Raw genomic sequence first — 13,451 nt, 5'->3', positions numbered from 1 at the left:
AATTGAAAAACACAGCAAGGAAACTCGGTGAAGAAAACAGAATCTATGCAGGATGTTGCCATGGTTGGAAGGTTTAAGCTATAAGGAGAGGCTGAATAGGCTGGGGCTGTTTTCTCTGCAGTGTCGGAGGCTGAGGGCGACTTTGTAAAGATTTATAAAATCATGACGGGTATGAATAGGATAATAGAATATGAATGGGGTGGAGGAGTCCATAGGTTTGGGGTGAGAAGGGAATGATTTAAAAGACATCTAATGGGTAGCCTTTACACACAGAGGGTGATGAGTGTATGGAAAGAGCTGGCAGATGAAGTGGTGGAGGCTGGTACAATTACAACATTTAAAAGGCATCTGGATGGGTATTTGAATAGGAAGAGTTTAGAGGGACATCAGCCAAATGCTGGCAAATGTGACTAGATTCATTTGGGATGTCCGGATGGCATGGACAAGTTGGACCGAAGGGTTTGTTTCTCTGCTGTACATCTCTGACTCTTTGACTTTGCTTGCAAAGAAATCTTGATCACAATTTAGAGTACATTACATGTTTGGTAAAAGTTCTGCAACTTTTTAAAAAATTCATTCACAGGATGAGGGCCAGCAGTTAGGATAGTTAAGAGTCAACCAAATGTGAATGGAGTTACGTGGAGGCCAGATCAGGTAAGCATGACAATTCCGTTCCCTAAAGAGCATTTATGAACCAGATCTTTTTTCCCCTGACGATCAACAATGGTTTCATTAGAAACTTAATTCCAGATTTTATTGGATTCAAACTCTACCATCTGCTGTGGTGAGATTTGAACCCAGTCCCCAGAACATTATTTGAGTTTCTCAATTAATAGTCTAACAATAATACCGCTGGGCCTTCACCTCCCCTAATATTGTGCTGTATGGGTAAAGTACTTCAGAGGGCAGTACAGCTGAAAATTCTCTTTAAAAGCCACAACAGTTCTTCTAGTGCGATAAGTACAAACTGCAGAGAAATTTAAAAAGAACAATTCGAAAGTGCAGCTCCCTTCAGTACATTAGCAGAGAATGTTTTAAGAAAATTATACTTTTCGACTGCAGGCACAATGGCACCAACACTCGGAGCACAATCATGGGGCCTCGCTGAAGATGTGATGACATGAGCTCACTTGATGATGTGAGAGGTAGAATGACGTGAGATGTCAGAAGCAACCAAGAAATAAGGAAATTTAAAATGGGGAATGGCACTTTCAGTAAGGTAAGAGAATTTTTAAAAGAAACAATTTCAATGTGAAGAAACGTTAAAAGGGGAGACTCACTATATTTAAAAAGTGGTTATTTATAATTAATAAGTCATTAGGGCCAGATCAGATGCATCTGAGGATGCTAACAACAATATGGGTAGAGACTGAAGAAACACTGTCCATAATCCTCTGATTCTCTCTCCCCCCATCCAGATACCGATGGTGTTAGGAGATTAGAGCATTGTGAATGTAACACCTTGTTAAAAAATAGTTGTAAGGCTTATGATCCCAAATGATATTATTTTTGGTGAAGTCAGATCTGAGACTGAAATCTGGTTTGATAGATTATGTTTTGTTTCTTTAGATTTTAATGAGGTGGTCTCTCCACTGAAACATAAGCACACACTATTACAGGGTTTGGGTTTAAGAATAAAACAATGGTTAATTGTGCAAACAAAATGAACGTAAAAACAAAATAGACTGAAAAAGTTGCACATAACACAAGTTTAAACATTTTGAAACACAGGTAAAAAGATAATCCCCTTAGTCTCCAAAACACTCCTTTATTAATCACTAAAACATTCTTAATGGATCTGAAAACAATCCTTTACAGATCTCCAAAATACTCCTTTAAAATACTCACAGCAAAGAGAATCTCTTTTCTATCACCACTATCAGGCTTAATTTAGTTGTGACTTCAACTCCCAGTTTGGAGAATCTGATAGTTTCTTTGGATCCTTCACACAATCTATTTTTAAACTAAGCTAAAGTATCTTCTCCCTTTCTTTGGAGAAACTGCATTACACATTGATCTTCAGCTAAAAGCCCTATGTGACAGCCCTAACTTGAAACTAAATGTTACTCTCCAGGCTATGGGTGTTGCTCTTCTGCTTAAAATTAAAAGTTCAGTATCTTCCATCAGAAAACCTGTTGTACTTCATTGCATTATTCATACATTTATAAACTCTCTGAATGTAAACAAAACCTATTAGTTCATCGAGACCCTCTCAAATTATTTTTTTAAATCACCATGGTTACATAAATACTTAATCATTAAACTTCTTTAAACACACAGAAAACCCATATGCCACCAGTTTAAATTTCAAAAATCTAAACTTGAAAATAACTGGTATTAAAATACATATCAATCACACGTATTACATTACAGGATGTACCCAGTAATTCCAGATCAGTCACTTTATCCTCAATTGTGAGAAAGCTTTGAGAAAAAAATAATCACTTGGCCAAATGTGAGTAACTAAGGAAATCAAGCTAAAGGCAAAAATGTGTATAATTAACTTATTTCAGCTTTTTTGATGAGGTAACAGAGAGAGGATATGATTAGGATAAAGGTAAAGTCAACACAGTCTCAGAGGACCATAGGGCTGTTCTCTCAGTTATGCCCAGTTGTGGTTTAATTTGGGGGTCATCATATTTTAGGTGAGAGGAACAGCCAAGAAGGCAAGATTCCACAGTAACCTCAATCTGTGTGGGAAGTGAACCCATGCTGTCTGCTGTTATGCTACATCACAAACTAGCTATCCAGAGAAATGAGCTAACTGACCCTCATTCACATAGTTGTTGTGGTGATATCTGAACTAAAAAGTGCATAATTCAAAAAGAGGTGGAGCATCAGAGGGACCTAGGGGGAATCTGCATAAATCATTGGCAGGGCTGACTGAAGGACTGCACTGTTTGGCCTCAACAGGAAATGCTGCATCCATTTCTGGCAACTCCATTTAAGATGGATGTGAAGGCATTTGACACAACACAGACTGAATTCAAATAAATATTCCCTTTATACAGCTTCACATGTTCCCGTTTCAGGAGAGGATTTGGACATTCTTTTGACCTCTCTAGTTTGAAAATATTAATTTGGTGCCATTAAAACACAAATTAAAAGGGAAACAGAGAGGGAGAGAAAGAGAGACAGAAAGAATAAGAGAATACATTCAAAGCTAAATGTTAGAGGTAAATCAATTATCTTCTTAACAAATCTGCTGTCTTGGCTCTGTTTTGATTATCATTTAATTTCATTTTTTGATGCTGTTGACCACCAATATTGGTTTAATTAATGTTACTGCTTTTGTACCTTAGTTATCTCTCATTTACCTGCCTCTCTTAGAAGTTAATATTCCTCAGTGTCAAGTTTAGCATATAGGAAATATAGATATACATACTTTGTAAACTGAGTTAAAGTATCTGAAGATGAAATCGAAGATTAAAGAGTTTTAGCTGGCTTGATAACAACCAATCAAATAGTAAGTGATTAGATTACATTACAGTGTGGAACAGGCCCTTCGGCCCAACAAGTCCACACCAACCCGCAACCCACCCATACCCCTAACCTAACACTACAGGCAATTTAGCATGGCCAATTCACCTCACCTCCCACAGAATACTGTGGGAGGAAACCAGAGCACCTGGAGGAAACCCACGCAGACACGGGGAAAATATGCAAACTCCACACAGTCAGTCGCCTGAGGCGGGAATTGAACCCGGGTCTCTGGCACTGTGAGGCAGCAGTGCTAACCACTGTGCCACCGTGCCAACCACAAAGTAAGTGTGAGCATTAGATAAAGAGCAGACATCAACCACACAAACAGAATGCTGAATTAAATATCCAGAATAGCAAAAAGAATTGGCATTATATCAGAATCATAGTAACCTCAGTGAGTCTAAAACACATCACAGTTACTTTGTGAAGTGTTCTCATCACTATAATCTGGGAAATCATGACAAGTTTCTGCATAAAGTTTTTATACTTTAAAAGATTTGTATTTCCACTTTTTGGCTCACGTGCAAAGAATGATCATTTTGATATGTCGATTCAATGGATGAAATTCCACTTTGGCAATAGGAGTCTCACCAGCTGGCTGGAGAACTGGCAGAAAAGCATTGCTTCCTTTGGGGAAGACACACTGGATAAAGTGCCTGTCAGACACTTATCTGGTTAACACTGATCCTTCCCCAGGATTTAGGATCACAGGAGTGGGAATCTTACATCTCTCTCAAAATACTAGCTAAACAGAGGCCAGACAGAATTTCTTTGCCCTTCCCCACTGATATTGGTAATTGATTTGCCAGAGGTCGAGGATCAATGAGGGGTCAAGGTCACAGGCAAATAAGGGCAGGATCCCCTGGAATCCTGCTTCAGGCTCCATGCAAGCTAACTTCCTGCTTGCCACTGTTTGTTTACCAATGGCCCACTTTAGGTTTCGTTGGGTCAGATTAGCATTTGGCAGATACTGATCCTTCCCAGGCAGAGGCTGAACGACAGAAAGCAATGCCTATCCAACTGAATACACCCTGCCATCTAACCCATTTCTGGGAGGAGGGGCATTAAACTCTGCTTTATAGGTCAATACTCAGCTCAACTTGGGAGAAAATAGACAAGAAAAAACATTGCTTCTACCTAAGTGGATGGCAAAATCATTAATTGTAATCATGTTTAATAGTCTAAAAAGAAAACTTATATCCAACTTCTTATGGTATAAGCATATCTTTCATGCCCTTTTGGTAATGACCATTCCCTGTTTCAGTGAGTAAGCAAGTAATCCACTTGCAAAACTATTAATATTGGAACCAACTCTAAGGTAGTATTCAAAAATAGCATGTACTAACTTGCCCGTTAATTGCTCTCCTTCACAGTTGCATGGGAAAAAAAGTCTGCAATTTTCTAGTTCTGAGGAATCTGGGAACAGATTTGTGAGGATCTGCTGGTTCAGGTCTGTATTATTATATCATTCCCAACCTCTTTTGAAATAAAGTTTATTATCTGTACATATACAAATGACACTGTTTTATTTGAAAACATTTTCTGATTCTTGTTCATGTTTTCTAATTCCACGTTGCTGTTCAATAAATGTTCCACGTGGATTGAGACAAATTATTGTGATTGCAGAGAATGGCTCAGTATATTATACAGAACTCACTCTGTGTAGAAGACATTGTATTCATTAGAAAACTCAAGATCATTACTGTGATTGCCGCTCCCTTGAAACTGTCACAAAATGTGATGTCAATTTTACAAACTGTTAACTCACTCATGAAATTTGCAGCCAACAAGGTTGAGCTGAACAAGAAATGTAGATTATTTAACGGCTGTAATTATGTGGCTGTCAGTGAGCAGTAGATGGTTTCGAAGAACATTTTCATACAAAGTATGAAAGAAACAATTACTATCTCCTTATAGATAAAAACAGAATTCCATGTGATAATGTAAAAATCAAATGTTGTCTCCACAGACTGTATGAGCTTAACTGTGGCACTAAAAAGCCAGTAAATACCTTATTTGGAACCCCTACCAAAGACAGCAATTAATGAGGAGTTTGCTGACAGAACAGATGCTGGGAATTATGAACCTCTTTTAAAAGTTGCTGTCTTCAATGCCAATTAATATTTGTTTAGTCTTGCTCAGTGAGAAAAACTGAGTCAATCAAGCTTAAAAAGCAACTATTATGTTCTGAGTTTGCGTTAAATACAAAGTAAAAGTAATGGCAATGTTTCTCTTCTCCTTTACTCTCAAAGCCTTAACTTATTTACATTGCTTTGATTGCCATGTCCTTGATGTGCATCTCACTGTTAACTGCCATTTATGCATCTGCCCCTACTACCTAGTGTGATTCTAAAATAGTATTGCTTCTGTTGAAACTAAGATGTGGTCTTGTTAATTGATTTAAGGTGCAGTCATTATTTACATTAGTTCTGAGAGTTCACAGGTTTGATCTTCTAGTGGTAAACCAACTTGTCCCACCGAGGTAGATTTTGACTTTGCAACATGCTGTAAAACAAATGGTAGAGATGTGACGGTTCACTTTACATATTTCCTGAAATTTTACTTCAGTTGGCATCAATGGAAGTAATGTGACTCCAGAAACACAAAAAAAGTGGTTGATTCTCAACTGCCATTTGGGAAATTAAGCACAGGTAATAAAAGCTGGCTCAGAGTAACGCTCACATCTCATGAACTAATGAAAGAACAAAAAAGTCCTGACAAGAGGTCCATTAGATCTGATACCTATTATTTGAATCAACATACATTCCCTAAAAGATTCTACATGCTGCCAAGCGAAGTAATTAGACTGATTACTGAAATAAAAGTAATTACAAAATGGACCATGTGATAGATGGACATTTTAATACATGCGAGTATGGAAATTAGTCTTCATATTGCACACAAACATACAACCTTATTAGTCTGGAGCAGAAGTAGGCCATTCAGTCTTCAAGGAGGAGAAATTGAGGACTGCAGATGCTGGAGATCAGAGTGGCGAGTGTGTGCTGGAAAAGCACAGCAAGTCAAGCAACATCCGAGGAGCAGGAGAATTAAGGTTTCAGGCAAGAGCCCTTCATCAGGAAAAACATTCCTGATGAAGGGCTCTTGCCTGAAACATTTATGCTCCTGCTCCTCGGATGCTGCCTGACTGCTGTGCTTTTCCAATACCACACTCTCGACTCAGTCTTTAAGCCATCTGCGTGGGTTTACTCTGGGCGCTCCGGTTTCCTCCCACAATCCAAAGACGTGCAGGTCAGGTGAATTGGCCATACTAAATTGCCCATAGTGTTAGGTGCATTAGTCAGAGGGAAATGGGTCTGGGTGGGTTGCTCTTTGGAGGGTTGGTGTGGACTGATTGGGCCGAATGGCCTGTTTTCACACTGTAGGGAATCTAATCTAATCTATTCTGCCATTTAATAAGATCATTGTTGACCTATATGTGTTTTGAATTTCACATCCCCATATATCCTTGACAATTTCTGATTCCCCTGCTTAACAAGCGCTTTTCTACTTCTAACTTTAAAATATTCAATGAATATCCAGTCCTCCACAGTCTCTGAGGCAGAGGGTTCCAAGATCACAAAATCATCCATAAGAAAAGAATTCCATCATCACCAATGACTCACATTACTTTTTTCAAGGCAACAGGGATTTTGCAACAAATGCTGGCCCAGCCAATGGTGCTCAAATGACATGAATGAATTAATTAAAAAAGGAAAGTTTGAAAACAGTGACTCCTAATTTTTCAACACTTTTGGACTGACCCACTAGATAAACATCCTTTCCATGTCCACTTTGGCAAGACTTTGGAGGATCTTATAAATTTAAATTAAATTAACCCTCATTCTTCTAAATTGTAATGGAAAGAGGTCCAGCCTGACCAATCTTTCCATTCCCCGCTGACACGCTGCATGGCTTCGTGTCTGCACTGAACAGCGTGGCAAGACAGAAGTTCTTTGGGCCTTTAAAGCTGAAGAAGAAATTCAAAAAAGGCAAGGCAGGGATGCTGTGAACATCCAGTCAGTGCAAAGTTGGTGAGTGCTAAGGTAAAGAGCGAACAGCCCTGAGATTCCCTAGCCAAGTCAGTAAACGGAGCAGCTATCACTACACTTTAATGCGTCCTCACAGCAGCATTGCAAAGAAAGGTTCTGGTGCATTGAGAGTAGAGCATGGCAGTGTAGAGGCAAATTGTCAGTGGATTGGAGATGTGCCATGATATAGTGAGACTGGTGCTGATCAGGTGCCAATCTCCGTTGATGTGGGGTGCATGCAGCTACTGGTCATGCCTGAAATATTAGAGATGGGTATCCAGAGAAACCAGCGGTGAGACGGAGTTGCCAGGTACTCACTCAGACTTTCATGTCAGGCATTCTCAGTGTTTCATTTTTACAGCTGTGACAGCTTGCATGTTAATGAGGTGAGCTTAAGTAATAATGAGGGTGGTAATTAGTCATGATCTCTGATAAGAGATGACTTTCCAGTTACAGAATCTTATCTCAACCTCCAGGACTTGATTTGAAAATGTGACATTTTGATTCCAGTTATGTTCCAAGACATGAGAATACTCCATCCATTTTTTAACACACCATCTGCACCTTTTATAGTTTTAAAAATTGATCTATCTTTATTTTAGCTTCTATTCTAATCCAGCCAGTATCATTTTGACACTTGAAAATTGAAATTATAACTGAAGAAATATTAAATGTCTTTAACCTTCTGCTTTGGAGTGTGAGAGAATACTTTCAGTGATTGACAGCTTTACCCAGCTTGCTGATATCACCACTACCAGGCCAGGGCACCTCCTTGGCATGGTGCCAGATTTAACCTGCTGCCAGGAAAGGTGAAAACCATGCCATAGAGATCACTAGATCATTGTAGGCAGCTTTCCAAACAAGCAGCAGTGGGTACTGTTGCTTGCCACTGACTGTAAAATGTACTTGGAGATTTTAGCTCATTATTTACCAGAGATTTCCTTGACTACTAGGGTCAGCAAATCTGTCAGATTTACTCTGGCATTTCTTTTAACTGCATAAACTTCACACATTAAGAATTTGTACTGGAACAATATAAATATAAATCAGAAGAGATTTCAGGTGGGTATTGGTAGGACATTCCTTTCTTATGTTGTGTAACAGTGCCCTCAGGTGGCTATCATCAATTCTTATTAACACTGAGACATCCAGAATCAAAATTATTGATGAGATCCTAATCTTCATTCACCTTAAGGGAAGAAAGGCGTCTTTTTTTTTAACACAACTATTATTAAATAACATGGGAGAAAATCCAGGTTTTTTTATACATAGCAATACAAAACAGTATTTTTACTTTCAGACCTCATATGTACCTTTAATTCATTTTTACCTTTTACAAAAAAAAACTTTCTTAGCTACCTCAGATCAACCCAGACAATCAACTGGCTTTTTGGTCAGTTAATTTGCCTATTGTAAAATCTTGGATTTTAAAATCATCAATTCATTGACTTTTCTCCAATTTAAGGGCAATTCTATTCTAATTACAGATTAAATGCTGGTCTTCTCTGTGACACCCACATGCCATTAAAGAATTAAAAAAAATCCTTATTTGCCAAGTGCCTAGGAGCTTATAAATATTTTAATTGATATAAGTCCAGTGTGTTTTGGAGCAGTACATTTTCCTAACACTATGAATACATTTTATACAGATTTCTTTTGATCAGCTCATTGTGAATTGTAAGATTGTGTTCTTGGAATTTCAGCATAGTTCTGAATTGGACTATTGTGACCAGAAAAGAGAGGTCAGTATTCAAAATCCAGAAAAGGGAGAATCTGGTCATATTTCATTTGGGAAGCATAACTTAGGTGACATTGAGTGACTTTTCTAGGAAGTATGATAAGCAGATATTCCTGACCTGAGGCAAAAGCTACTCCAATACCATCAGTGTAAAATGCTAAATACTTTGGATGTCACAGTAGAGTCTGTTCTGCATACTGGATGTTAACCTCAGGCAGAAGATAATAGTCGTGGCAGTTATTGTGTGGACCAGGACTTAAATGACAATAACTTGATTAATCTGATTTGAGAGATTTTAACTGTTGTTTATATAATGTTTCAGCATTCCTATCATTTGTTGTTTGTACAATGCTTCAGGGTAACTTGTTAGCTCCCGATTCCTGAATTGCTTGCATGTGGTTTACATTTTTAGACCAATCTAGAATATACACTTGGACAATTTTTTTTGAGGGAAGTAATCTGCAATCTGTTGAGTTATTTGTCATTTGTGGGTTCTTCAATGTCTAACAGAAAGAATGAACACTTTGTTCAGTGTCATCCTCATCCCCACATTAGCTTTGAAGCTTTCATCCTGAGATGACATGACCCTGCATTTAAGAGAAGTTTACAAGTCTTGAGGGAAATAGAAGCTGTTACAAAATCACTCTATTTTTCACCAAGAAAATGTTATGATTCATAGGAAGCTAGGGAGAAGCCTTTTCAGTGATATGAGGACAGGGAGTGAATAGCTTTCTTTCAGCTGAAGAAGCTGCTGGATCTGGGTAGGTGTTGGTGGAAAATGGGGTCACCATAAGGAGTTTGGGGGCAATAGAGACTGAGGATGTAAAGCTGAAAAAACAGTTTCAAACTGTCAACAAATAAATATTCAGATAAATAGAAAATCTTGAACCATGAAGGTTCTGATTTATTTGAAATGAATTTGACACCTCTATCCTAAGGCTGAACATCTTCAAGAGTTACAACAGGGAAAAATGTAATGGATGCTATTGTAATGAATTCAGTGTCAATTGTTAAATTTAAATCTGAAGTTGGAAACTGAAATGCAGCAAAGACATGTATTAATTGCCTGGTTAAAATATTCTAGCTGTGTGCATGTACAATGGAAACACATTACCAATGATCTCACCAATCTGTGTTGGTGTTCACAGCGATGGCTTTTTGTGTGCAGATGTGTGTCAATTTTGTTTAACCACTTACTGCTAATGTATACCTGTTGTCTTGTGCCAATTTAAATATGGTGGTCTGTAGGATATTAATGCTTTTCTTGCCTAGTGTGGCTTAAAGTTTAATGGAAGTTAATATTGTTTTTGGAGAAATTGGTGAATTTTTCAAATTCTACTTTTGTTTCAAAATATCTGACATGTCAAGGAGCAATGAGTCCTATACTGAGAATATCATGTGTAATAAAGTACTTTTAAAAGAAACAATTCATTCATAACTTCCATGTTAAAGCAAAATACATTCACTGCTGTCCAATAAAAGTGTCAATCATCCAGACATTTAGAGTTTAATACTTGAAATGTCAAGCCCCTTGAAACCACTTAACAATGTGTAAATAAATAGCTTGAAATTGAGCAGCCATCAGATAGCCATCCCTGAGGAAGGGCTGATGCCCAAAACGTCGATTCTCCTGCTCCTCAACTCCGCCTGACCTGCTCTGTTTTTCCAGCAGCCACCTCTCAACTCTAATCTCCAGCATCTGCAGTCCTCATTTTCTCCCATGCCTTCAGATAGCTAGGGAGGTCAGTCAAACAGGGGCTCAGATGTTTTAGCCTCTGATGAGTATCTAGCCTTTCAACCGAGAATGCACAATGAAGCTTGGCTGGGAGCCTGGCCATCCGTTAGCCTGTTGAAATATTTGAACCCAGAGAAAACATTGTTTGGTGAACATCACTGGCTCCCTGATCTTTTTTGTCAATTATACAAGGTTTATTTATACAACATGGTGGTTGCAAGGGCTTGCAGCTCCGTTCTGAATGATTAACTGCGAGCTGGTATAAGTATCAAAGGAGTTTTCTTTTAAAGCAAGGGGTAAATAATTGACTTTTTAAAAAAAGCATACTTTTGACAATTCTATTATCTCTTTTGAGTTAATTATTTTATACAGTGTGTGGTAGGTGAATAGACATGTTGGTATCTTAGCTGAATGTAAGCATGGTTTGGGGTTAGTTAGTGGGTCATTGTCTAACATAGGGCTGTGATGCATGAGAAGGACGTTTTGAGCTAATTATCAGGAGGTTACCTCATGAAGACTATTGTTCATTACATTCTGGAGTTGCCATGGAGCACAATGTTTGAAGACCTGGCCTGATTCCATGAACATTGCAGATTAGGATACATCTATCATCTCAATAAATCCAGAGAGGTTGAGAGTGCATGATGTGGGTTCACAACTTGAACCTCCCCTCATCCTTAATTGGTTTCACTTGCCAAGTTATTACAACTCAATGAAAATCCAAATACCTGCTGTCCACATTGTGGATTCAAAGAACGTACAGATTAAGCATACGTAGTTGGTCTCAAGACCATTTTCCTCCAGAAATAAAATATTTCTCTTCTGCACCCTGAAATCTCTTTGGCTGCATTTTCTTATTGTATGGAGTTCATTGCTTTTATATTTCTTCTACGATACGTTCATGTTTGGTTTTCATCTCTGCAGAATTGTTTCTGTTCTACAGCAAGGTGAAAGTTACAGAATAAATCTGCAGTTAGTTATTGACATGGTCTGGAAGAGAAGTAATGGGAAGACCTGAAAGCAGGTAATCTTATACTAATTGAGCTTGACACCATTTTCAGTGCAATTCCAGTTTAATGTGTCCCAGAGGAGTTTCTTTGACCTTGTGAGCTTTCATATGCATTATTTCCAAGTATTTATATTGTAACCATGGTGGGGTGAACTGCTCAGAATATTGGATAGATCTGACCTGGTCAGGAGAATTTCAGGGCCAGGACTGCGATTAGCAATCTCAAGCACATTGCTTCAATAAAAATAATGTATTTGCTTATATGCAGCCAGTAGCCCTCAAGGTATTTACCAACAAACGCTTGTGTAAACCACCACATTCACACAGCCATCCCACTAAGGATCACTTTATCCATCCTGAACAGTAATCGAAAAGGCAGAAAAGCAGACAGAATGAGAAACAGTTTACCAGAAATAACTGTACAATGGAGCTGAGGTGATCATTATTTCTTACCTTTGACAGTTATTACAGAGAAATGTGAGCAGCACCAGTAGCAGGAAGGCTCCCCCAGCCACCAACAAACCACAGACCAGGATTTGAGGCTGACTTTCCTGAGAAAATCCTGTCTCCTTTTTAAACACGTGCAGAGGAGAAGGAGCCATAATCTTCCCTTAGTTGTGCCCTGTTAACTGTGAAACAATAAAACAAAGTGTCATGAATCTGCCAAGTAGTCCCATTTTACAATTATTACAGGTATATCAACACTTGACTTATATACTTTATTGCCATTTTGAGTCACAAATTAAACGCTAATTGAAATGTTAGACAGTGTCATTCCAAAGCGACAGAGCTGTTAATGATTCCATTGCAACATCTTTATTGTTTTGTTAGCTGTTGCTTTGTAGATAGCACTCTTGCTTCTTGGGTCGTAGAGTTTTGTGTTCAAGTCCTGTTCCAGGGCTGCACAGAGAATAAAAATCAAGGCTGGTATTCCAGTGAAGAACTGAGGAAGTCCTGCAGAGTTGGCGATGCTGTCTTTCAAACCCTATCTGCCTGTTTGGGCTAAGCTAAAGATTCTGAAGAAGTGCAAGGCAGTTACTTCTAGTGACCCGGTCAATATTTATCCTTCAACCAAGATTATGAAAACTGATGACCCCATCTTTACCACATTGCTGTTGGTGGAAGGTTGTTGCATACAAATTGGCTGCTGCGTTTCTCACGGAACAATAGAGGCTAAACTTCAAAGGGACTTCATTGTCTATACAGCTTTTGAAATATCTGGTCATCATGAAAATAAATGCAAGTCATTATTTTGTTTGCAATGTTTAATCAAATTTTAAATCTATTAATCTATTGAAGTATTTTGACATCTATTTTAACTCTGCTCCACAGTACTCTTAACCTGAGGAGAACATCCTGACTCTGACTGTCCTGAATAGTTAACAAACTGTTTCCAAGGCCCTATTCTGGTATCAGAGGATTGTCCAGAAATTATTGTGCCAGCACTCCCTGAGT

General features: G+C 38.4%; 1 protein-coding gene across 1 annotated transcript in view; it reads right to left on the bottom strand.

Annotated features, from left to right (window-relative positions):
• Nucleotides 1–13,451, bottom strand: part of LOC132822667 (phosphoprotein associated with glycosphingolipid-enriched microdomains 1-like) — a 94,173-nt gene that overhangs the window by 33,777 nt on the left and 46,945 nt on the right. The window contains exon 2 of the mRNA XM_060835916.1: nucleotides 12,450–12,625. Coding sequence (XP_060691899.1) covers nucleotides 12,450–12,598 — 149 coding nt within the window. The 5' untranslated portion in view covers nucleotides 12,599–12,625. The remainder of the gene's footprint in view (nucleotides 1–12,449; nucleotides 12,626–13,451) is intronic.

The sequence above is a fragment of the Hemiscyllium ocellatum genome, chromosome 15 (genome assembly GCF_020745735.1).
Source record: "Hemiscyllium ocellatum isolate sHemOce1 chromosome 15, sHemOce1.pat.X.cur, whole genome shotgun sequence".
NCBI classification, from domain to species: domain Eukaryota; kingdom Metazoa; phylum Chordata; class Chondrichthyes; order Orectolobiformes; family Hemiscylliidae; genus Hemiscyllium; species Hemiscyllium ocellatum.
The sequence above is the reverse complement of the archived record's forward strand: the minus strand, read 5'-3'. Positions and strand labels throughout refer to the sequence as shown.